Here is a 26368-nt window from a genome sequence, read left to right as displayed (position 1 = left end):
GGGGAGCGGGGCTGCGCGCTGGGGCCGCTCTGCCGCCGCCGCCGCCGGGGAAGGCGAGCGCCGTCGGGGGCGTGTCGGGCCGGCCGCCTCCCCCGGCGCCGGGCGAGCCGCGCCCCCGCCCGGCCCCGGCCCCGGCCCCGGCCCCGGCCCCGGCCCCGGCGGTGCCCTCCTCTTCCTCACGAGGCACCGGCACGGACGCCGCTGCTGGGGGGAACGCCGCTCGGGTCGGAGCCGCCGCCAATGAGTACGGCATCCCCACCCATACCCCCTCCGGTCTGCCCGTCACCCATACCCCCCCCCCCCCCGCGTGGTGGCTGTCGATAGGACCATATATGGGTTTCCAGCCTATGCTCTTCATGAACCCGGCTACAGTTGCTGGAGAACGCAGCCAAGGGGATGGAAAACTTGATTAAAATCGGTAAGAAGGGGGCTACCAAATTCCCATGCCTGCGAAAACTCTCAGGCTGAGTTTCTAATAAAAGCGAATACTGGCAGTCTCTCTTGTTAGAAAGCTAAACTGTATTGGATGGAAATAGCAACACACTAGCTAAAGGATGGAATTCTAATTGCTTCCAGGAAAAAAAAAAAAAAGGGAGGGGGACAAAAAAAGCTCAACTTCCCCTGCCAAAAGCTGACAATCCAGCCAGAAAATGTTGCCCTGCTATTTATATGGGAGGAAATATATTGGAGTAGTGATACACAATCTACCCAGTGTTGCCATCTCTGACCCATATACCTACAAAGAAGAGGAAAGTGTTACTGAGATTGCTGCAGAGAAATGGGATTCAGAAGACTAGGGTTCCTCTCTTGACTCTATCACAAGTTTTTTGTATACATCTATCTCCACTGAGGGCTACTGTTCAGAAAGAAGGTCTTAGAAAGGAAGGAAGAGTTAGCATATAGCAAAGGCAAATGCAGTTTATCTGCTTCTGATTTAGGCAATATGCTACTAACTCTCCTCACTGGTCTGAAACACCAAACCACTGAGTTTATTCACTTTTTTATTTACTGCTACACTACTGGATTAGAAGTTAAAATAACTGCCTGCCTCTCTGCCTGATTTGCTTCGGTTCCTGTCGTAATTTCTTCAGCGGCAAAACTTGTCTAGGAGATCCTCCCCAGAAAGGGAGAGTGGTGATGTACGGCCAGGTATGGTGACCTCCTCTCAACAGCATACCTCAGTTTGGAGGAGATATGTCTGACTTTTCGCTGCTAAATGGGAGAGCTGGCATTCCCTTCAGACGCCCTTGTCTCTCCTGTCTCTCAGGGACTTGGTTCTGCTGAGAACCTGCAGTTTCTTCACATGCTAGGAGGACACTGGCTGGCTGAGGTAAATAAAACCGTGCAGGGTTTGTTCTACGCATGAACGAGCAGTGTGGCCACTTGGTCCTGCAAAGTGTCCCAACTTCCTTGGACCTTGTCTCATTCCACATAAAGCAGTGCCATCACCTCTCTCCTTACTCACATATAATGTACATACTGCTCAGATAACTTCTTCGGAAGCCACACCTGCAAATAAGCCTGTGTGAAACCTCTCTGAGAAACCACCCTTAAATACCAAGGCCTATGGGACAGAGATTGTCAGAGCTTGCATCTAGAGCATGACTGGTGATTCCCAGGACTATTGTAATAGAAGTAATGAACATAAGCAGTCGATCATAAATTCCTTCCTTCCCAAAAGCATGCACAAAATTTCACTTTCACTTCACGTCAGTTCAGCATCCCCAGACCAATGTGTGAGGTAGAGTCTGAGGAGCAGTGCCACAGTGGAGTACAGCTGTTCTGTAAAAAAGGAAAAATGAATTCTGAATTCCTCGGGAAATTTACAGACGTAAGGATTTTGGAAGTGAGGGCAGAGCCCATGGTCTAGCAGTATACATCACTTACTCAGCAGACAAAATCTGTTTAAAATAAGCTAGAAAATCTCGGGCTTCCTGTTGTTTTCCATTCATATATAGGCTAGACTCCAATCCCAGAACAACTCTTTCAGTAGTTAAATTTCCTTTGTTGCTTTTTAACCTTGATAGCTCTTTAATTACTGTCCTTATTTTCAAATCAAGTACACGTCTGTGTTATATTAATGAATGTTCATTGTCACTGGAGAACTATTAAATGCATTTTTACCTGTGTTTCCAAGGGAATAGATGCCAAATGAATGTAGTATTATTTAATTTCAGCATGTCCTCAGCACCATAATAATATCAAGACCTATTAGAGAAGACTCATAGATAAATAAAAATAATAATGATGGATTATTTATTTGCTTTATAGTAGCACTTAAGGATTCCTGCCAAGATCTTGGCTCTGTTGTGCAAGGCATCTTACAGACAATAGCACTAAAGGTAGCGTCATCTTGATAGAGCTGACACGTTAAAAGTGAAACACAGCAAGGCGCTGCGGAAAAGATATAAGAAGACTAAGTGGTAATTTGAGTGTCCTTTATTTTCTTTGGAGGAATTGTCCAAACAAAAGAGAGAAGAGGAGGTAAAAGGGAAAAGAGATGAAAGGTGAATGTAAGAGAGACAAGGATCAGCCCTTAACCAAAAAAAGCTGGAAAGACTCCGCAGAGTAGAGTCTTCCTTTGTATTTGGAGCCAGTATCTGTCCCCTGCTCGGGTCTTCTGGGTGGATCCAGCATAATCTGTTATTGGACACTGCTGGTGCCTTGGACATTGGAGACTCTTCACTGTCTGCTTATAGCTTCCAGTGCTGTAATCTTTTAAGGAACGGAGCAGGGATAAGGCTTAACTAAATAAAGTCCATTTGAAAAGGCTTAGAAGGAAGCTGCTCTTTAATATTTTTACAATGAGTACATAATGGAGGAATAACTTACCTTGCACCAGTCCAGGGAGGCCCCAGAACGGGGCAGAGAGTTCAACACTCCCATCTGCACCTCAGTACTGGAGTATTATACATAGGAAGCAAATCCTACAGACGGATCAAAGAGAAGGATGATCGAAGCATGAGAAATGACTGTAGTGGTATTTCCAATGCTGAGGAGAGGAAATGTGTGACCAGCAACATTGTTAAGAGAAGGAAAGAATGGAGCTAAAGAGGAAGGATGTGAGTCAGAAGTTCAGTGTTAGAAGAAAATGGTCTACTAGCAGAATTAGCTGACCAGCACAGCAAATCCCTTCAAAGCTGGAATGGGAGAACAGGATCCTTCCTTACCCCGGCTAGTGTGGAGTTCAGTCAGCTTATTTTCAGTATTCTGAGCCTCCCTTAACTGCTGTTAAGGCTCTGTTTCTAGAGCAAGAAACTGAGTTAGTTCATAGGGAGTAAAATAGAGTAAAGGGCCCTCCCTTGTGCGTGAAGTGTCACTTGGATGGGGCCTCCAAATGTTACCATGCAACAGACAGTTATTACTTATAAATCATATCAGAAAGTGTCTTGCAGAGCAGACCAAAGCATTGACATGGGCAACAAGATGGAGCAGCTCTAAAATGGTCTTACTGAGATGCTGGCAGGATTGAAGTGTCCCCATGTAGGCAGCTCCACCACTCCGCTGGTGCTTCCCTTGTCCCGGATATCACTGCAAGAATGAAGAAGAGCGGACACAGTGCCTCCGAGAGGAATTGTTACTCCTCCTCTAGCAGTGCTTCTTTTGTCCCTGGGTTTAAGAAAACACAGGATCTCACAATTTGTATATCAAAAAATGTAAGGAGGAAAAGAGGAGCAAGTGAGAGAAGGCCCAACAGTCCTGACTAAGCGGATACAGCAAATTATTCTGCTCTCACTCAGCAGAAAGAAGGCTAGTTGCAATGTTTCTGCCTGTCTATATTGCCTTTCCCAGCATACGAGCTCTGGGTGGTGAGGATGTGCTAGATATGTGCTGTGGACAGCTGCTTTGAGGGTGTCTTGCCTCAGTAGCAGATTTTGCCTAGATCCAGGGGAGGTTTCACGCTGCACTTATCTTCGTATAACCAGACCTAGGGGAAATGCACAGTAACCTGCATGCTTGCACTAGGCCCACCACTTCTCGGAGCACCAGGTTTTCTGACCATACCTTGATTAAACATGCTGTATCCACTTAGTACAGTGCTCTAAAGCCACTGCGGTAAAGAAGGCAGCAGGGAGCTGTTCATGGCTGGATAAATGAGCCTGGCAGGCAGCAAAATGTCCAGAGAAACATCTGATTCCTACCTCACTGTGCATACTTGGCTCCAGCAATAAAAAGGACAATATCTTATGCTCTCTTATCTACATTCAGTCCCCCAGAGGCTACAGAAAGTTCGGAAGTCCCTGCATTGTTCAGAAGATTTTGGGCCCTGCTATAATACAATGACTGTGATAGAATCTGAGCTTCTACTGGTTTCTTCCAAGGATTATTTTTTAATATTTCATTATTTTAAGATTTTATTATGCCTAGGAAGAATATTTTGCCTGATATTTCTCCCAGGCAAAACTGTGGTTGTTTTTCCCACTTCTTTCCTTGCACTAATGCTAGCTGTGCCCCTCCCTGGAAATGTAGGTGAGCCCTTCATGAGATGTAGATGCAAAATTATGAGTCTTGCTCCCGTGCCCCGAACTAGCTGGGGTAAGGAAGGATCCTTTTGTCCCATCCCAGCTGTAAAGTGATTTGCCTTCCTCTGAAAGACAATATACCAGGCTCCTCTGGGTATGTTTCCCGTAACTGGCTCCCTCCTATCACAAGAGGCTCTGTCTAGGCAGTGGTGATTTCCCTGCTTCTCCTGTTATTTGTCTATGGCACTGATCTAAAAGGGATAAGATCAAGGCTCTTGGATTATCATAAAAAACCTGGGGAGAAATCCTAGGGAAAGTCCTCACTCTGAGTGCATACATGAAAGTCCTGGGCATCAATCCAAAAGAGGGAGGCAAAGGGTTTATAGATCTGGAAGGGGGATCAAAGAAACCTGCAGCAGCCATCAGTCAGAAAAGCAGGAAAAATTAGATACCTGTAATAAAGACACTTCGGAATGAGTGTTGCCATTGGTACCCTCGTGTTTGGAGGCAGCTCTTTACCTTGACTCCTGCTGGCTGAGCCTTTCCTGAGAGTTCCTGTTTGTCTCCAAGCATGTGCATCTGCAGAGGATGAAGGCAAGAGGAGCTCTGGGATCTGCTGGAGGGCACCCTACCCTTACTCGTAGGGTTCAGGGGCTGGAGCAGTCCTGAACAGAGTGGGTTTGCAGTTCTGAGTAAACCGTGACTTCCCTGTCCCTCCAGCCTGCAGCACTCCATGCAGGGCTGGGTTGGGCCCCTTTCAGGTGGTGCCCAGGAAAAAACCACCCCAGCTAGTCATTTTCAGATCTTTCTCTGTTTTCCCCAAGAGCCAGTAAAAATATAAGGAGAAAGGTAGTGGCATTTGATACATTTGCATGTAGTTTGACACATTCTCCCACAAGCAGCTGGGATGACCACTGGGAAGGGGATACAGCTCCTGCTCTGCATTTCCTTTTTACTGGCCATGATCCCTGGCTGAGTGCTTGGTACAGATAAAGCTGGCTTGCCCAGGAAGTGAAATAACATGTTTCTCTTTCCCAGAGCAAGAAGAAACTCCTTTTCTGTGGTGTCCATGAAAGCTGCAGCCCCCAGCTTTTTTCATAGCCCATGACAGTCACAGCTGTGTCTGCCTGGGTACTTGTGGTCTGAAGCTTCTTGGCAGGGTTTGGCAGAGCACCTAACTGGCATACAGGGCCCCGGGGAGCAGCTTTCCTGAACCTGATGGGTTGAACGCCGATCCTTTTTCTGGAAGATGAGGGATCACCTCCTGGCTAGCAGTGCAGATGAAATGGAGAGAGCTCATTGGCCAAATGGAATAGGTGTTTGCACAACATCCCTGTGGTCTAGAAATCATCTCCTGCTGGCACACGCTCACTTGCAAAGCTCAGGACAGGTTGTCTGCTGAGAGAAGGAGCTATGGAAGCCAAGGAGTGCTGCTCCTGCTTTGTGCATTGGCGATGAGAGCTTGCCATCTGGTGGAAGATGATCAGCACTGACAGACGACAGTCTGGCAAGGGCTGTGCTTCCACGTCTGGCAGTAAAACTGGAAGGCCTGTGTCAGTAGTCCCTGGACAGCAGGCTAGCATTTGAGCTTGCAGAGAGAGCAGGAATGTGGCATTCTCCGAGCAGGGTAAGCACAGAGCAGGCAGGTCTGGGGCAGATGAGGCCCGGCAAAACTCACTGCAGGGTTCCAACAAGCTACCACCCTCCTTGTCAGCCCTGGCCCCTCCTTGGAGGCACCTCGACCCATTGCAGAGGTACCGGCAGGGCATATGTGTTTAGGCTACAAATGCATCTCAGCTCATTCATTAGCAAGGCAGAGCGGAGAGCTGGGGTGGTGGCATCTTGCATCCCCACGGTGCGATTTGCCGGTATGTCTGTCAAACTGTCTGTGTGCTGCTCACAGCATATGCCACTCCCTTTCACAGCTTCCCTGACAACTCCTTTACTGCTGTGATATTTCCCTGCCTTTGACATATTCTCAGAATTCAGCCTTTTGTTATGCCACCAGCAAATCTAGCCCAACTGACATCAAGCATCTGGCTCCCAACCATATTAGCTCCCACGAACACGCTTCCAGCCAGAAAGTCCTTAGTTTTCCAAACAAGATTTTATTAATCTGTAAGAGGATATAAGCAGATCTCCAGCAAAAAGGGACTGAAGAACTGACCTATTGATTGGTAGGCTAAACCTGCTCTAGCAATACAAGTACAATTACAATACAAGTACAGTTAGTACCTCTGGGTATAGGTAATATTTGTACATTGTATAACATAGCTTATATTATCAATAAGAGCAACAACCTTATTGTCCTGTTATTGCCCTGCTGCGCTGAACGATCTGTTGCACAACATGAGCAGACCCAGGGAAATCTCTGGGAAATCACTGTACTGGTGTGGAATCCAACACAGTAACTTGACCAGCTTCTCCACGTTTTAATTGGAAAAGGTAAGATAAAACAGTGGCAGGATCAAATGTCCTGAATTTCCTTTATTTCAAGATAGATCTTATGCCCAAACTCCTATTAGGTATCCAAATATTTCTGGAAGGTGGGATTTTTGCACATTTTTTTCCCTAGCAGAGATAGGCTTTTTGAAAGCCTGCATGCAGTGAGCAATTTCCGAGGAGCAGCAGCAGCAAAGGAGGGTGCAGGATGTTCGTCTGCGTCTTGCTCAAGGGAGGCACATTTCTTCAGAGGCAATGTCAGTTTAAGCAGCATCTGCTTCTAGGCACTTATTTCCAACCCTGCTGTACCTACCAGGCTGTCTAGTCCAAGCGTTTGCATAGCTTCATGGGCAGCCAGATGAGGAAACTGACTGGGTTAAAATGAACCCAACAAGACAACTCCCCTCCCCAAAACTATAGTGTTGCATGAGAATAAGTGTGTGTGTGTGTTGGGGGGGGGTGCGGGCAGCAGTGTAGGAGGAAAAGGGAGAACCTCTTTTGACAGCAGCAGTGGTTGAAGTGGATTGTCAACCTACACTCTGAATAATATTGGAAGAAAAGTGGGAGACACTGAAGAAAAATGAGGCAGAAGCATCAAGGAAAACTAGTGGCTAATAGTAGTGATTTCTGTTTCAGATTGCTTCTATCAATCCATATTCTTATTTAGAATAGAGATGGGAAAATTGTTTTGACCAAGAGAGTATCTTCAAGCTTCTGTTCCCAAACTCAGCCCAAACCTTGTGCTCCTACTAACTGTTTGATTCACTGTGTAAATATGAAACTCCCTGAACTAAGTAAGTTTTAAGTAACTAAGAAAGCCCTTTACTTAGACCATCTTGTATTGTAAGTGAAACCAATGGAAAATATCAGCTAGGATTTGACTTTAGGTTTGCGTATAGCTACCAGGGATACTCCACTGAAGGGATGTTCTTTTCAAAGTCTGGTCAGAACTAAATAGTCCCTGCTGAAAAAAAATATGCTTTGCAAGTTCCAGACAAGCTTCCAGATCGAAGATATTCAAACGTATCTAGAATGGATCTCCTAAGGCTTTCTTCCATAAATGATGTGAAAGGCTAAGAAAATTTTCAGTCTAGTAATCCTCTAAAGGCATCTATAAAATGTAACCATTGATTAGTGGGGAAATCTTCAACATCGGAAGAAACTCTGCTACTACCACATCACGCTCCCTTTCCTGACAATCATGCCTGGACGCCTTTCGGAAGGCTCCTCGGCTTCAATTTACATATTACTCCATCTAGTGGCCTAAGGGTTCCAGTATCCAAGAGTTTAAAACTCTGCCCTGGTACCAGCTGGAATTCAAACCTCTGCAGCAATTTTGCCATCACCACTTTCGCCTCCATCTGTTAAGGAGAAAAGCAAACTCAAAATCAGTGACAGCAAATTCAGCCTTTACCGCAGCTACTTAAATTCAGTGTGCTATGTCATGCTGCTTTGTCAATATGGAGATTTAAAACTTAACACATGACTCTATCAATGCAGCTGACTGTGAGTTTGGGCAGGCAGCACATAGCCACTTGGGGCTTCCTGGATTTGAAGACAAATGGTAAGTACAAAGATCTGTCCTTGTGTTTATGTGTTAATCCTGTTTTGGAAATCAGAGTGTAAATCCAACCAAGATTTTAAGCCTGAATGCTTAGATGAACTCACAGCACAAACCCAAAGAGTTGGCCTCCTATTGTGCTTCTAAAATGCCCCCTTGCAATGCTCAGATATTCACATATTTTGTTAAATTCTTCCTCCCATTCATGCAAAGCCCTCCTCTCTTTCTCACCACCAGTCTTGGCTGGCTTGTGCCCTTTTGCCAGCTGATGTCCTGCATGGCTTGACTCTGCAAGCTGCAACCATAAGTTGGTGCCTAATAGCCCCTGCACACATTCCTTGTGTCTGATCTTGCGAGGGCAACGCAGTGGTGGTTGCAATTCCTATAAAAGGGTTTGGATTCAAGCAGGGTGACTTGGAACAAGCCACGAGTTGAGCGGCCTGCTGCCCCCTCTCCTGAAGACACCTTGGATTTATGCATGATTGGGTGACACGGGACAAGTCTGGTACATGTACATCTATCTGGTTGTGTGACAATGTTTGATCACATGGCAGGTACATGCCCTGTCACAGACATGTTGGGGGTTTTCCCTCTAAAGGCAAGAGGGCTCGTGCTTCATCAGAACGGCCTTTGGCCTCTGAACACCAGCAACCACCGGCACACCTTGAACTGGCACAGCGCTCACTAATGGATCGTCATTCCAGGCCTGCTTACCTGTGCAAATACCTGCCCAATACAGGATCGGGGTCCCAGAGAGAATGGAAAGTAGGAGTAATATGGCCTATGAAGAAAAAAAGTTCAAAACTGTCATTCTGATGGCTTTGTTGTAAAGGAAGAAGCAAACGTTTCATCACCACAACAAGGAGATGGTCTAAATACCACTTTACTCACCCAAGTTGTTAAGGCTGTCTCCAAATTTGCATTTATGGTTCAGAACAGTAGTGCAGTTTGGAAGCAAATTCTCTAGTTAGCTCCACTTACTGTGTGTTGGCTGAGGCCAGAGAGCAGTTTTGATGCGTGCAAACTCGATTTCTAAGCTAAATTCAAGCATGCTCTAAATGTGCTCTAGCCCGTCAATGGGACATAAAGATCCAACCATTTCTCCTTTGGACAGCTCTGAATCACATGAGTGGACATGGACTTTTGGCCCAGGAGACCAACATTTGGACTAATTCTAATCTGAAGTAAAACCCCTGATCTCACACAGTGTAGATATGGGGGCTTCAGCACCAACTGCTTTGACCCATTGCTCCCTCCTATTGCACTACTGCCTACTGCTGTAGACATAGCTTAGGCCTTTTGACCCTATTGCAGAACAGCATTTTACGTTCATCATGCAGTCTAAACAATTTCTGAACAAAAACTGGACATTGTTGTTTTCTATTTGCATTTGGATAAGGCTTTAGTGTTACTCATACTGGAATGAAAAAGTAATTGCATTCCACATTTTACCCTTGAAATCTCTTCCTATAATGACTCCTTATTAGATATTTCATAACTTGGCAATAAAAGGAAACTCACTTTGGTGCATCTTTGCTAAATCGGTCAGGATTGAAAGTGAGTGGGTCCTTGAAATACCGTTCCATCCTCCCCATTATATAAGTGCTGAACTGTCAAGAAAGAGTTAATTTGCAATAATCAGGAGAAGCAAACTGGAAATTCCTCTCTGCTGTTACAGATAGATACAAAAATATAACTGCTTTCCACTCCCCAGATAGGGGTTGGTCTTGCTTCTGCTTCCCAAGCCTCTCACAAAAATGTTCCAGAGTCCCAATTTACATCTCATTTTTGGTCAAAATTTCTCCAGGCCTAATTTCAGAGCCTCCAGTAGAATTATGCCCGGAAAGTATTTTGGACCTCTGCTACCCAGATCCTCTGCATTTGGACCCATTGCAGCAGCTAAAAGCTGCTGATGTGTGGATTTTGCTGCTGGCTCACAAAGAGCGTTGTGTTTGCTGGAATCCTGATGCCTTCAATGACATTTTCCGTCTCTGTCCAACGTACAGTCCCTGGGGCAGGTGGGTACAGTCGGAGCGATTCCTTCAAAACCTGCATCAGCAAAAAGCACAAAGGGCTAGTTAGCTAATACAGTGTAGGAAGCAGAAAGAAAATTCCTTCCCTACGGCCTCTGGCTAAAATGGGACCTTTTGACTTGTGGAAGCGATGCTGGCATACCTCTCTTGGACTCCTGTGTGCAAAATATAGGGCAAAATTAACTCATTTACTTCAGACCTAGTTTCAAATCAAAAAAGCTGTTTCTTTACAATTCCTCACTAATGACAAGAAATTCATGGTCTTATATGCCAGCAAGAGAAAATATCAGTTGATTGATTAGGAAGGTGAACAGTATATGGAAGAAAAGCTGATGGCTAGTATAGAATGCTGCCGTTTTGTTCTTCCTAACGATGTGGATATAAAGGTAATGTACTTCTGGTAGAGATTAACCGAGAGAGTTGTAGACCTAAACCTTCACTGCATGCCAATGCATTCAGGCATACGCATATGTACTTTCTTATGACTGCTGAAGTATAGAAAAAGAGAAATGAAAACCACAAGAGATATCGGATATGCTGAATAGTTTTAACAACTAAAGTCAGGTCAACAACTAAGTTAAAAATTACTGGAAAGGAAATTCAAAGGGAATATCTAAGGGTGATATTTCAAGCACCCACTGAGCTAATCTTAGAGCTTGTTGCCATGAAAATGTACGGTTGCTCCCACTCCTTCCTACTCTCAGCACTGTGCTCCCACTCCTGCCTTTGTGCAGTTTCTGGTGCTTGGGGAGACTGTTCTTGAGCTGAGCCAAACCACTGCACCAAACTGACAAAAAACAACCTGGCAAAAGAAAACTGAAAAAGGAACAGTGGGAAAAAAATAGAATGAGACCATTTCTTTTGGTAGCAGGGAGCTGAAAGAATGGCTTATTTCAAGGAAGTGAAGCCTAATTAACAGTGCACATTAGCATTGCACTGCAAATGCAATTAACGGTGTGTATGCTTGAGTGAGTTAGTGAAAAAGAAGTGTGGACAAAAAGATTCATAACTGCTTGAATAGCCAGAGAAGAGTCCCATGGTCTCTGATGCTGCAGTGACAGACTGGCTCTCTGACCAAGGGTGACTGTGATTTTGGCTGCACAGATCTCATGCTTGTTTTATTAAATAAATGGTCTGCTGGGAGGGATTGCATGTGATTTGCCTTAAAACTGAAAGGCTTAGATACCTAGTCCCAGTTGGTAGGGACGAGGCATCTAAGGGATAGGTGATCACATGTTTGGGATCATGTTCTCCAAACATGATCCCAAACATGTGATCATGTTTGGAGAAGTCTGAAGAAACCTGCTGATTCCAGCAAGCACAGAGATGTCTTTTCCATATGAGAAGTAAACTTTTGATCATTATCCACATTCAAAGTACAGTGATTTATGGGAACAGACATGGCAAATGTTAAAATGCCACCATCCATTTCAACACGGCAGTTTAAGAAAAAAGTAAGCGTGGCAGACCATTAAAACGATAGGGAAATTTAAGCAGGGAAAGTAGTTGCCAGGATTGTGAGTCAGCCTCTGCTAAGGGTTACTGGTGTCTCCCATCTTGTAAAAAAGGACATGCAACACAAACGCTGGTAAGTAACCAAGCCCTGGCTTGGTTCAATACCAACCAGCATTTCTATACACAAGACCTCTGTTAGGACCAAACTCTTTTTCCAAGTGACTGAAGAGGGTTCAAAGACTGAATCCTAAAAAATGAAAACTGTGAAAACTAACTATTATTTTGAGATGTCCCCAAATCCTGCTTGGTTTATTGCACATGGTGAGATCATAGTTGGAAATGCTTTAGTAATAATCAAAGAAAAGTAGATCTGTAAGTAAGTCTGGGAACTGTGTAGGACATGCAAAGCTTGGGCTCAAAGTTACAAATCCTTCTTAAAGTATGGCTATGGTTTCAGCTTAAACTGGCATGGAATAATCAACTCAGCTCTAGTTCCCAGCTTGGTAATAATTAAAGAAAGCAGTGAAAGAATCGTGTTGGATTTCAGGGTGAAACTCTAGAAGCAACTTTCCTGACAAGGTTCAGCTGCTGCAAAAGGCTCAGATTACCTGCTTACTTCTCTGAGGACAAAGGCTCTCGGAATGCAATGTTGGTATCACGCATAAAATGTAAGAAGTATGGGACTCCTCCTGGCAGTTGCATGACATGGCAAGAGCACTACCAAACAGTTCTGACTGGTGTTTTATCTCGCTCCTACAGTACCTGTGATAAGTACTCGAGTTTGCCAAGATCGTCATAGTCAATGTCTCTCTTGGCACCAATAGCTTCATCCACTTCTGCCTGAAGTCTGTATTTAAATTAAAAAACATTAGTTACAGATGCCCATTTCTTGCCAAGTAGTTTGACAAATAACATTTTTGAACTTTCCAGACATTGAACTGGACTTTGACTTCCATCCTCAGGCAAAATGCCTATTGATTCCCAGCCAGCCTGCCTGAACTTGTGCCTCATATGAGGATATAATAGTCGGCATACAGTGCAAGGGAATCAGGTGGGTTTCAGGACCAGTTTGTAAAAAAACTGAAAAAAGATCACTTAGATGGAATTGAAATAATTCATCTTCAAGCTTCCTTTTAAATTTTAGATATAATGGACTATGAAATTGTGCATTTTGGAAAGGAGGCTAGAATTTATTAGGGATGGAGCCTAGATTTTTAGTAATCCTTATAATTATTAAATTCTTGAAATTAACAGTGACACTGACCTTGGAAATTACAGTGTACATACCTTTCCAATATTTCAGGATGCTGAGCCAGTGCCATTACTGTAAATGACAACTGATTGGCAGTTGTTTCATGACCTAACAACACAAAAAATAAATTTAAAGATTAGTCTGAAATAAGTCTGAATATTAAGAAGGTCTAGTAGTGTTAATGTGAATAGACTACTTTAAAATTGAGGCCCTGAATGTTTAATTTCAAATATGCTAGGAGGAAAAGAAAAGAAAAGAAAAGAAAAGAAAAGAAAAGAAAAGAAAAGAAAAGAAAAGAAAAGAAAAGAAAAGAAAAGAAAAGAAAAAAGAAAAGAAAAGAAAAGAAAAGAAAAAAGAAAAGAAAAGAAAAGAAAAGAAAAAAGAAAAGAAAAGAAAAAAGAAAAAGAAAAGAAAAAGAAATACTAAAAGGGATGTAATATTTATTTAAGGATCTTTCAAGCGTTTCAAGCACAGGTTAGAGCTGGTAAAGATACAAGCTAGCTAGATCAATGCAAAGCTGTAGCTGATGTATACAGCACTTACTGGTTAAGAATTCCCTAACATCAAGGACCAATGGTTCAAAAGAGGCCAGTCAGACTGTATATTTGCCATGTCATACAGCAGGACATATAGTCCTGCTAAGAAACAAGAATACACTAATTTTGAAGGCAAACTGAGCTTCTAACAGGCTTTCTTCAGAGTGTCTGTTTTCTGTGGACATTTTTCATTTTTTCATTGGTAGTCATATGTATTATTCTAAAGCATTACTGAAAACAGACCTCTTTAAAGATGCATTTGTTGAAAAGATAGATAGCTTTCTTGCAAAAGATGTTTTGATCTCACCTTGTTAGGAACCTGAATCCTACTGACTTACAACAGGAACAATGTTTCTGTTATTTACCTCACATATCATGTTGGCCTCTGTTTTCTTCCGGTAGTTTTAACAGAGCCCTCACCTACTAAGCATTGCGTAATGCCCTTAAGGGAAGAATGGCATTCATGTGTGTGGATGAGGTGAAGCAAAGGCATCTATACTATAAAATGTATAAGATTCTTTCAGTGGGATTTAGCAGGAGATGGGGAGAAAGGGCCAGACCTATATAAAGAATATTCTCGCACAACAGCAGGAAGTGTTGCTCTCTGCACTGCAGCTTGGCATTATTCACTATGTTTAAAGGACAGAGTAGGAGGATAAAACATCGTTTGCCTATGAGAAAACTACAAATTCTTTCAGATCTCACTCAACTGATCTTTTTCCAGTACAGGAATGCTGTTTTCTGATGAAGTGATTCCTAGTTACAGCAGTGTCGCAAGGAGCGAGCAAAACCGTTAACAATGCTCCTGTAGACGGCCCAAGAACAAGTACAGCTTCCCACATTACATATCCAAATAATGAAATAGCTACCAACCAGCGACAAAGAAAGTGATAAAGTTATCCAGAATATTTTCATCATCTCTAATTTCCTCCAGAGCTGTCAAGACAGAAAAAAAAGCAAGATTAGAAAATTTCCCCATGTCCCAGTTGGAACCGCTAGAATACTACGTTCTGCTTTGAGTATTTTGTCCGAGGTGGAATTGGGAGTGGATTCTGAGAGGGCAGCTCAGGGGTGACTTGTGCCCAATATATGATCCAACATAAAGAAACTGGGAATGCATTCAAAGGGAAGACATTTTCCAAACAAGTCCCACTATGTCTCTTCAGTGTGAAAAAACTTACACTCCTGAACATGTTAAAAGAAGATTGAGTGTCAAAGTTCAGATCCCCAAAATAAGGCTCCCCAAATCTCAGGAAAAAACTTCCACTGACCAATTAACTCAAACAACAGTGAGTATCCTACCGTTTCCTTTCAGCATCTGCGTAAGAATATCTAACGTGGGTTCCTTCCCGTTCTGCATGGCTTCTCTCCGTTGCTCAATGCACTCCTTGCCCACACGGCGCAGCAATCTGACACTCTCCCGGACCTCCTTTACCATTTTCTGTTTTCCTGGCATGTACTGAATATAGAATCTCCTTAGTTATGTTATATCTTTGGCTGGTAAAAATATTGACAGTATTATTTTTCAAATAAGGACCTCATTTTCTGTTAAATGACATTTTTCACTAAAATGTCTGGCCTCCTCGGAAAAAGGTGAATGTCCCCAGAATGACTAATTTTGGCTAGAACAAGAAATGTTTCAATCTGTGCATGCCGATGACATGCCTTGTCAGAGCTTATATTTTGAGCAGAGCGGGCAAAATCCCTCACCTCTCCAAGGAAAGAAACCGTAACATGTGACATAGAATCTAACCAGGGTCTTTGGGCTCAAAAAAGAAAACAGAAGCACTAGAAGTCTAAACTACACCTTTCATGGGAAATTGTTTTATGTAAACAACAGAAATATTTCAGATTTCATCCCTAATTTTCTATTATTTGAGTTTTGGTCAAAAATAGAAATTTTTTACAGTAAGAAAACTCAAATTTATACCACATTAAGTGAAGGCTGCAGTCTTTCTCGGACAAATGCTCCCTTTGTCCCTCCGGACTTCTCAATTTTTGCAGTGATGGGTGTGAATGTATTAAAAAAATGAGAGAGGGTGAAAAGAGACACAGAGGGGAAGAGAAGGCAGAAAGACAGAAACAAAGCATTAAATAATAAGATTAATTTTGCAAGTGTTTTAAAGCACTAGTAAATCTTATCTCAATGCATGCTGGAGGGAAGGAGTTACTAAAAACACTTTCCCAGTCACATATGGACCTCGATATGAGGAGAGACTACTGAAATGAGTGAGTACCTACCTCCACAAAGGGGATGCGTATCTCGGTCATTCCCTTCATAATCATGGTCACAGCGTGTGGGAAGGGCGTCTGGTCATCATTCAGCGAGTTTAATTCCAAGCCAAAGGCTATCTGAGGACAGTGAGAGAAAAAAGCAGCAACTCACTGAATCCTTCTGCCTTATGGGGTCTGGGATGGGAGAGCAGAACAGCCTCACACTGAACTCTTTTACCATAAAAATACCTTATGCTAGATTCTGCCTTATGGGCAACTGTGAGGGAAGAGTAATATTTAGATTAGGCTTTCTCCTTATCTTGGGGGAAATTAGTAGTTTAATGCTGCTCTATTCATCCCAAAGTGCTTCACATTAAGAAGCAAAACGCCACTGTGAGGCAGATTTCATGCTGACATATAACGATAATAGTACAGCATGCACGTATAAATGAATACCGGTGTGCCCCTTTTGGCTTGGAGAGATGTGAGTTAACATAGATTGGATGGGCTTTTGCAAAGGGTTCCCATGTAGCATACTGCAGGCCACTCACACACAACCTGGACAGTAAACACTTCCCTAAACTGTCCCTTCCTATGGGTTTCAGTGTCACTCACCCTGATGGAAGTGGCACAATTAGTCCCACAAGTATTCTGGCGTTTCTGGGTAAAGTTCTTGTTCCCTGACTCTGGCCTCCTGACGGTGTGCCGTTGCTGGCACACCTTACTTCCATTCTTTCCTGCCTATTGCAGAGGAAACAAGAAAGTAGCTGGTACCTTTGCAATGATATCCAAAGTCACTCGGTTCATCATTGTCATCATGCTAAACTCTTTTTTTCCATCTGCCTTTTCTTCTAGCTTCTCCATCAGCTCCTCTGCTTTTTCATTAAAAGTTTCCATCAGACCAATCAGGTAGCTAAACAATTAATAAAGATGAGTGATGGGGGCTTTGGGGAGCACATCTCTGCTTAGACAAAATTATCTTCATTATTTTCCATATAAAATTGTAAAGAAACTTTTTTTTTGCCTTAACTCTTTTTAAAGACAAAGAGGTAAAAAAAGACCATTGCAAGACAAAATGAGCTAAATTCTTCTTGCAGCAGCCCAACACAGTTCTGCCATGTAAAAACATGGCAAAGGGCTTTGGTCTGTGCATGCCAAAGCTAATGGACTTCATCTTTAGACCCTAAATGCAATGCACCTGTTTTATACAGGCACACACAAGCAAACTAGACCACCCACCCTGCTTATTAATCATGCCATGTCTCCCATAGCGAATCACTGAGGCACGTGGTGCTGAGGCTTGCCCACTTCCAGTATCTGAGATCTATTTTCAGACAGAGTAAGGCGGCCCTCACCACATTCCTGGATGCATAACCACGGGATCCACTCCTGCCGTCACTGAGCTATGGGTGTCCCTCCATTCCCACATAGAAAGATTGGTCAAATTACAGTTGTCATGGAAATGATGTATTGGACTCTAAGTAAAATGTGATTTTGGCACTAAATGGGTTCACCCTTTCTAAATATCAAATAACGGATCAGTGACAGTAAGAATCAAAAGAATAGTGGAAACAACAGATAGATCATCCCAGAGATATTTGCCTTACGTTCGACTGAAAGCCGGATCCATAATCTTCCGCTGCTTGTGCCAACGATCATAGTTGCAATCAGTCGCCAAACCGTTCCCAAGAAATCTAGCATTTAGGAAAACGTGGAGGGGAACAGGTTTCAGCAAGGGAGCCAGCTGGAAGCTGTATAGTCACAGATATAGCTCTTTCACATCTACTTTATTGTATTTTTCCCGCATGCAGGGAGTACCACGCTGCTTTGTGTACGCAATCATTTCATCATGGTGGACGACGACTGAACTGCAGAAATGTTTTGCCTAGTACTTGTGGAATGCTGAGTCCAACAAGACCCTGGTTCATTACAGAGGTTCCCAAGAATAGTTGCTATACAAATAATTAATACAATAACTGGATTACTATATTTTTAGGAGCTTCAGGCTAACAGGGAACATTCCCTTTTCCTCTCATTAAGCTTAGGAGCTGGAAACTCCAGTGCACTAAGGAACAGTTCAGCGCTCTAAAATCCGTATGAGAAGTTTGATAAGCCTTAAAAAAGTCGCTCTGAGACTAAATGAACATCCACATCAGAAACATACAAGATTAGGTAAAAAATGAATACGAGCTCATCCCTGATTGGGAAGACATTTGATTTGATATGTGCACTTTCAGTATAACTTAGTAGGTACCTGGTGCTTAAATATGTCTATAATGAGTCATTAACCCCAATAGGAGAGTCAATGTTCTGAGTGAAAGCCAATGTAATGTCTGTGACTTAATTAATATTTCACTAACTTTCAGGTCACAATGGCTTCAGCTGGATTTTGCTTACCTTACACCAAACATGTTGAAGATACGTCCATACACCAGTCGATCCTTTGGGTAGTGTGGCGACATCAAGAATTCCTAAAATCAAATCTCCTGTCAGTAAATTCTGAGAGCAATCCATTTCCCACACCAAACATAAGGAAACACTCACACATTCACCCACTTCTTCCTGTGGTAACAGTCTGAAGGCTTCATGAATTATTTGGTGTGCCTTGGTTGGTGGACTGATAGCTTGTTTTGCATGCCTGTAGCACTCGCTTCCCCAATGACCTCAAATCTCACACTGTGACTACTACCATGATTTAGAGGAAAAATTCAGCCCCTTTGTGCCTTGCTCTTTTGAGATATTAAGCTCTTGCAGATAGTCTGCTTTTCAGAAATGGTGGATGGTTGCTCCATCTGCAGCTTAAAGAAAGGTAACAAAGTAAATCAAGCAAGAAGTAGAGTCAGGACAGCTGAGAGTCCACAGTAATACCTCACTCTCGTAACCTGGCCCAGAGCTGCGCTCCCACAGGGTACAGACTGGCTGGATCATGCTGTTCTAAATATTAGACAGCACTTCTCTTTTTCTGGATGGATGGGCTGATCCCCACTGTAGATTCTATTTTATTTGCAGTACCTTCACTCCTTCAGGACTCAAAACCATTACTGAGACTCTGTGAAAAGCATTAAATCGTATAATGGGTCCGTATTTCTCTGCCCTACAAGAAGGCAAGAAAAAAAAGACAATTATAGTATAAAACATGAACATGTAACAATGCAGGCCTAATAACCTCAAAGGACTAAACTAGAATGTACTAGACGTACTGCAGTCTTGACTGAATAAAGAGAAAGATCAATGCTCTAGTTCCTCTGCTGACCTGCTGAGGTCATGATGCTAAGTATGTAACTCAATATCTCTGCGCCTTGATTTCCCAGGCACAGGAAATTACAGGGCTACCTGATTCTAAGTTACTGAGGTACCTCAACTTACCACTGCAGGAAGAGATCATGCATAAACTGCTTTTTCTTCATCATTCTCCATATAATTGGCAGATGTCCAAGTAGAAAGCTACAGAAAAAGAAGTTTGACTGTCATGAGGATGCCAAAATAGGGTTTTGGATGGACTATACTGCTCGAAACTGATTTTAGAATGGAAGGACCTTGGAAGACTGTAGGGTTAGGTCCAAGACCTTGTTGTTCTAGCGTGATCTGGTGAGGCAAAGAAGATTTTGGAATGATACTTGCTCTTGCAAAAGAAATAATTTGCTTTTAAAACTTGCTCAAGATCCTTTGCTTAGGGAAACAGCTGGAGTAAGAACAACATTTCAGTGACGCTCTTTACATACCCACATGCCCTGTGGACTAATTACTCAGTGTACGTCTTCTCTGTTGCTGAGTGGACACTATGCATGGTGTTTGTATTATTCCTCCACTTAAGGAAAGATGAAAATAACACTCAGCTGTGACCAGCGCTCTTCTAAACTGGAAGACCATGGTCACTCTGTGTGGCTCCTGCACTGTCAGGAAGATCAATGCAGAGAAGCAGAACAAAGCTCTAGTGTGCTGCAAGCTGAGGGGAGCTTTTTTCCTGCATAAGAATAAGGGATATTTGGAGTTGTGTGTGGGAACCCCCAATGAACTGCTTTGATCTTAGTCTGCCTAAATTGACTCAATCTACACTGCGGCTATTACATTTCTGTACACACAAAATAAAGAATACAGGTCCGGCCCAGATAAGCGGTAACTTTTCTTCTGTCAATGGAGTTAAACTGATATAAAAAATAGGAATAGCCTATTTCTGTCTAAGGCCACATTAATTCAAATGCCGAAAAGAAGAGGTAAACCTAGAAGGATAACCACTGATTAATAGGCAAAATTGCAGAAATCAATAAAAAGGATTAACCCTTCAAATACATTATCTTTAGACAAAAGTCAGAGATCACTTTCTTCCTGGAGGTATGAGTGGGGAATTCCCGCCAACTTTGCATGCCTCTGAAGGATGATTTGGCTAAGTTCCTCTCTAAAAGCAAGCAAGCTATGCTTGAGATCTGTTTTCCAGTTGAGACAGATAGTCATGCTATCACTCCCTTCAATATACACTAGCTATAGGAGAAAAACAAACGCCTACTTTCTTTCTGTTGGATCCAGTAAGTGCTTAAAATAACAAGCACTCAACAAAATTACCCAACAGCTCCTACAGAGACTTTTAATTCTTCATTTGTGTGAATCTCCTATTCGCAATTGGACTCTAAAATATCCTTCATTAGTAAAGCCTCAGGAACCACTCTTTCTGGAGCGTATGACACAAGGTCCCACCCATGACCCCCCTTGTGTGACTGGTTAGTAGTGACAAATGGATCCTCAGAAACGTTTTTCATTCTCTTTTTCATCAGTACCCTTTTACTGTGCAGAGACCACTTGAAAAAGTGCCAGTACAGTAAGGCTACAGGCCGTATCCTCCTTTACCCTGGCCTTGTTCCACAGGCCGGTGGGGAGGGTCAAGGCTACAGCCGTACTCTGGAGCAGCCATCATTCCCTGATGCAAGGCTAGCATTATGTTTTCTTTATTCATTGGTTGCTTTTTGCAGTCAGCAAGATCTTGCACGTGGATAATGTCAAACATACCTAGATGAACTTGCAACACTAGGACTTGGATAATGCAGAAAACACATGCTTCACTCACCACATGTATATGTGTTCTTAGGGGCTGATAGTGCTAAATCTCAATTACCCTGCCCACACACAAATAGCACAGTAAGTTCCTAATGACAAAATCAGCAGAAGACTAGGTGAAAGGCTTTCATAACATGCACCATGTGTGCATCATTTTGAGACTTGTCTTCTGGGGCTCTGCACTGAATCCTTCACAGGAGCCCAGAGGATTCTCTACCGACCGGTATAAAAGCAAGCGAAGGTTTTCAAAAACTTGTTGGATTCAGTTTTGACAGTCTTCTTTTTCATGTGAACAAAAAATTCAGGTTAAGTGCTACAACACGCCTAAAACATTAATCTTCTAAAGAGAGGCCACAATTGCTAGCACTTAATGCATGCCATGATAAAACTAAGCAAGGACTCAGTTTGTGATAGCATTATGAGACAATGTCACCTGAAGACAGGTATTTGCAAATAAATCCTTTTTTCCATTTCTTACCTTTAGATCTCTAATGTGAAATTAACTTTTGAAGAGATAGCCTTCTCTCTTCAAAGGTGAACTATTCATGCAGTACAAATGACGCAAAGCTGCTAATGACTCACTTTTTCAGCCTTTTCTGCACAACAGTCTCCTTTAGAGATATGCTGTGTTAGCTGTGATAAAATAAACCAGCCCGAGAAATCAGGTGTGTCATCATGCAGCCATAAGAGCTTACTCAAGGTCTGAGGCTTTGATAAGACTCTGTTCTACTTCATCCTAAAACAAGGCTTTTTTAAGCTGTTATCACAGGCAAAGGAAAGAGACAAGGACAAACACAAAATCAGGACAGACTAACACCTTGAAACCACATAGGCCAAGGACTGACTGCCTGGGGAGCAGCGGGGCTGAACACAGCGCGGGGGCCTGTTGGGCAGCAAGTAGGACATGAGCCAGCACTGCACCCTGGCAGTTGAGAGGGCCGGCAGCATCCTGGGCTGACTGAACAGGAATCCAGCCAGCAGAGGGAGGGAAGTGATTATCCTCCTTTACTCAGCACTTATGAGACCCCATATAGGAAACTGTGTCCAGTTTTGGGGTGCCCAGTACAAGACAGACGGTGACAGACAGTGGCAAACTGAAGCGAATTCAGCTGGTCAGGCCTGGAGCGCTTGCCCTGTGAGAAGCTGAGGGACCAGAGTTTGTTCAGCCTGGGGCACAGATAGCTTTGGGGGGACCTCACAGCACCCCCAGTAGCTACAAGGAGGTCAGCTGGAAGACGGCCAGGCTCTTTGCAGGGTGCGTGGTGCGAGGGCATGGGACAGCAGGCAGAAGTTGAAACAGGGAAGATTCAGAGAGAGGAAAGATTTTTCTCTCCATGAGGACAGTTGCCCAGAGAGGCTGTGCTGTCTCTGTTCTTGGAGGTTTTGAATGCCTGACTGGGCAAAGCCCTGAGCAACCTGCTCTGAATTCAATGGCCCTGCTTTGAGCAGGAGGTAGGACTAGAGACCTCCTATGGTGCCTTTCAGCCTAAACAATGCTGTGATTTCTATGAAATGGAAAGCACAAAGTAAGGCTTTCATATCGATATGCCTTATTTCCTTTGCCTTTAGCTTTAGAAAGTTGTAGCAAAACCCAGCCATGCTGAGCCGTCTAGCTTGGCACAGCTCTGAGAGCAGCCCGCAGGCAGGCTATGGCCTGTGAGTTGTTCTGTCCAGCCCTTGAACAATTTTCAGCTGTGTGAGGAGCTGAAGTCAAAGTGTGGGGTGAACAAATCAAGAAATAATCCTACTGGACACATCTGGATCTTTTGCCTTGTCCATCTGGAAGAGGCAAAGTGTTGACAAGGGACTCCTGAAACTCCACTGAAGCACTTAGAAATGGACAGTGGTATTAGCTGCTTGTCTGGGCTAAGAGAGAAGTGGGCTGGGCTGGCTGTTGTTGCTGTTCCAGTTGAATCCTCTCTCCTTTAGGATCAAATAAGACAAACTCACAGAAGCCTTGGCAGAAGGACCGCAAAAAAGCTCATGGCTCCTGTCTTTGCAGTCTTGCAAGTGGAGGGAGAGATTGGCCCATAGCCTTCTCTGGCGTTTGAAGACCTGGTAAGCTCAGATGGGTTCTGGTCTCTTGCCTGGCACTTATGCAGGTGCTTCATATTGCTGCAGAAAGTGGAGTTCTGACTAGCAGGACCAGGCTGCCATCCAATAGATATCAAAGGAAAGAGTAGAGGGGAAAAAATGAAATAGAGAAGAAAAGGAACACATTCCTGTGGGGCTGACAGCAGCATAGGTGGCCGACTCCAGCTACTGCACAGTATTTAGTTGAAACGCGCATAGGTCATGATGTTGCTGGTTTCCTCTTTTCCATCAGCATGTGTGGAGGTCCTCCCTCAGGATATCTCCATCATGAAGGCCAAGAAAATCATAATCTTAAGGTCTTAAACTGTGGAGAAGGTGGGAGACATCAGTTTCCCTATCCTTCCACCATCTAACTAAGAACCCCATGAAGTTGGAAGCAGAATAACTCTCTTCCCACGATTTTGTTTAAATGAAGTGATTATATTCTATCAAGGAACCACTGATCTGGGGAAGTTTTCTACCTGGTGTTCCCAGAGAGTTCTGCCTTCCAACACATCACTTTGGTTCCTCTGTTGCTGGTCCCATTCTTCCCTAGTTTTCTGGATAAAATGTCAGCTGAGGAGTGCTTAAATTTGGGTGAATCACATGTTAGAACCATAGACTCACAGAATAATTTGGGTTGGCAAGGACCCCTCAAGGCCATTGGTTCAGTTTCCTGCTGCAAGCAGGGCCAACTTCAGAGCTACATTAGGTTGCTCAGAGCCTTGTCTAGTCGAGCTTCGAGCATCTGCAGGAATGGAGAGTCCACAGCCTCCACGGGCAATTTGTGTCAGTGTCTGAGCACCCTCATGGGGAAGTTTTTCCTCATACCTAACTGGAATTTCCCTTGCTGCAACTTGTGTCCATTGCCCTTTGTCCTTCTGCTGTACCTATCCAAGAAGAGCCCAGCTCCATCTTCTCATAACCACCCATTAGGTAGCTAAAAACAGCAAATGGATCCCCTCTACCCTTCAGCGGCATCTTCTTCATACTAAATAGACCCTTCTGCCTCAGCCTCTCCTTGTACTCCCTGTGGTCCAGCCCCCGACCATCCTGGTTGTCCTCCACTGGACTTGCTCCAGTTTGTCAACATCTTTCTGGTACTAGGGAGGCCACCACCAGACAAGCAACCCACTTTACCTTTTTTTTTATGAACTACTTAACATAGATGGAGCTATTTGACCTTTGGATATTTAGGAGTGGAAGTGTTTGGACGTTTCAGGCAAGTCACTGACTATACTTTTAAAAAGCTATCAGAAATCAGAGCTATCATGGGCTCACATGACAGACAAGCTTCTGCTTAGAGACAGTAGTACTAGAAACTTTCCTGGGAAGGATCTTAGGCTGAGATTAAGCCTCACATGCTGAAGAAGAAAAAGAAAAACAGCCACAGAGTTACTTTACAAGCTGCCACTATTCTAGGATGTTACTTCACATCTCAAATCTAAGGGCAAGCAGGATCAGGTATAACAATATCCATTATATCTCTAATCTGACCTCTATCTCTTAATATCTGACCTTGATTACACAAGTAGGCTAAAAATTGGGGTTAGGCAACCAGGCTTGGTGTTTTTATAGGACTACTTACTTAAGAGAGTGCTGTTGCGATGTGTGTTTCCACAGCGGTATCAGCACATTATTTGAGGGTATATGCACCCAAAGGTGAGGTTAAATGCAAAGCCCACACACTTCTGCAAGAACTGTGTCTCCTTGTGAAAGCGATGCCACTACCATGCTGCTAGACTTCTCATCGCCCTTGATAATTTTTGACATTTGAGGGTGTGCAGAAACTACAGACCTAAACAGCGAGGGAGCGCCGGGACGGCGTTGGGTGGTGTCACTGGCAGGTGATGTGCCTTTCAGTGCTCTGCGGGAGGGCAGACTGGTGTCAGCATGAGCACAGACACAGATAGGGAGGGTCCCAAGCACGGCTCGTGCACTGATCCAGTGCAAGACCCCTCGAACATTGCCGGTAGCGGACGCTGACTGACAGCTCGCTCTTCCATATAAAAAAGAAAGCTGTGGTTTAATGCAGAAGGATTGTGAGCCAGGACAGCGGCATCCCCACGGCACGAGACCTCCCACTGAGCTAGTGGGACATGTTATTCATGGACGGGGCTGTTTTCTCAGGGCCCCTGCAGCCAGCAGGGCTTCACCTGCGTGACTCCCCCTCACTTCTCAGCAGGACTACGGATGCGGACGCGGCTCCGTCGCTCCGGCTCTGAGCCGACGCCGTCCCACCTCCCTCGGCGGGGCCGCGCGGTCCCAGGCAGGGGCACGGCCATGCACGAACCACTCGCTTAACCTCTCCGTGCCCGCCTTGGCCTGAGAAACGGATGGCAAAGCTGCCGGCAGCGCCAGCGTTTCCCCGGCATCGGGTGCGCGTTTGCCGCTCCCGGGGAGTGACATGACTTTACGCTGGTCCCTGCCGACGTCAGCCGGGCCCCGGCCCGCCGCTGTGGCCTGCGTTGCTCCCTCTCCTCCGCTAACGTTTTGACGTTAATCAGACCCCAAACTGGGCCCGCCTGCAGCGCGGGGCCTGCCCCTTACCTCTCGCGCGGGGCGCCGGGGATGTGGTCGTACTTCGCGTGGACGTATTTGACGTAGCCGCAGTACGTGCCGAGGGCCAGGAGCGCCGCCGCCAGGAGCAGAAGGAGGAGCGCCCACAGCACCTCCATGGCCTGCGGGGCACGAGGCCTGTGCTGGCCCTGCTGGCCTGCCGCGGGTGGAGGGGGGGCTGGATGAGCTCCAGCGGCCGGAGGAAGCCGGGAAGGAGGTCGAGCAGAGCCAAGCTGAGCTTAAAGCGGCAGCACGGCCGGCAGCGGGGCCAGGCCCGGCGTTGCTGGCGGCCCTGGGAGCCGGCCGCGGCGCAAGGCCAGCCGCGGGCCGGGCTACCCGGCCAGACCAGGCTGCATGCCGCTTCGGGGAGCGGAGAAAAAACAGGCAGCAGCTGCACAGGCGGGCGAGCGAGTACGCAGAGTCATGTGGGAGTCAGGATAGTCTGGAAAAACAGCCTTCCCCTCAGCAGGGCTTGGCGGGAGTGCCATCAGGCGCACAGCTCGGGCACTGCACGGCGCACGCCGGCCGGCCCCGCTCTGCCCTGCCTGCGCCGGGCCCCTTCCCTGGGGCCTCCTCGGAAACGCCGTCTTGTAATTAACCGGACGCCAACAAAGCCCTGGGCAGACGTATTCCCCTGGGGGACTCCAATTTTAACACACCTGCCCGGTGAGCGGTCCGTCGTTGCTCACGCGGGCACGGCGGCCGAGGGCTGCCGGAGGTGCTGCGGGGCG

The 26368-nt window shown here is 44.8% G+C and overlaps 1 protein-coding gene across 4 annotated transcripts; it reads right to left on the bottom strand.

The window, feature by feature from the left end:
• Positions 1-6548: 6548 nt before the first annotated feature.
• On the bottom strand, positions 6549-26200 carry CYP46A1 (cytochrome P450 family 46 subfamily A member 1). Of its 4 annotated transcripts, none has more exons than XM_068947009.1 (15): positions 25629-26200; positions 19323-19400; positions 18501-19050; positions 18354-18427; positions 17564-17650; positions 16731-16869; positions 15984-16094; positions 15045-15201; positions 14616-14678; positions 13242-13314; positions 12717-12801; positions 10405-10515; positions 9988-10076; positions 9181-9247; positions 6549-8266 (listed from the first exon to the last, which is right to left on the bottom strand). In XM_068947009.1, exons 4-15 carry the CDS (start codon positions 18416-18418, stop codon positions 8105-8107), a joined length of 1209 nt encoding a protein of 402 aa, XP_068803110.1. In that variant the 5' UTR covers positions 18419-18427; positions 18501-19050; positions 19323-19400; positions 25629-26200; the 3' UTR covers positions 6549-8104. The 4 variants fall into 4 exon arrangements, with proteins under 4 accessions (XP_068803110.1, XP_068803108.1, XP_068803111.1 ...); XM_068947007.1 differs by having other exon boundaries at positions 18969-19050; positions 25629-26175; XM_068947010.1 differs by lacking the exons at positions 18501-19050; positions 19323-19400 and having other exon boundaries at positions 25629-26190.
• Positions 26201-26368: the final 168 nt, after the last annotated feature.

Source organism: Struthio camelus, chromosome 5, assembly GCF_040807025.1.
Source record: "Struthio camelus isolate bStrCam1 chromosome 5, bStrCam1.hap1, whole genome shotgun sequence".
NCBI lineage: Eukaryota > Metazoa > Chordata > Aves > Struthioniformes > Struthionidae > Struthio > Struthio camelus.
Note: the sequence above shows the minus strand (reverse complement) of the source record. Positions and strands in the feature narration are given on the sequence as shown.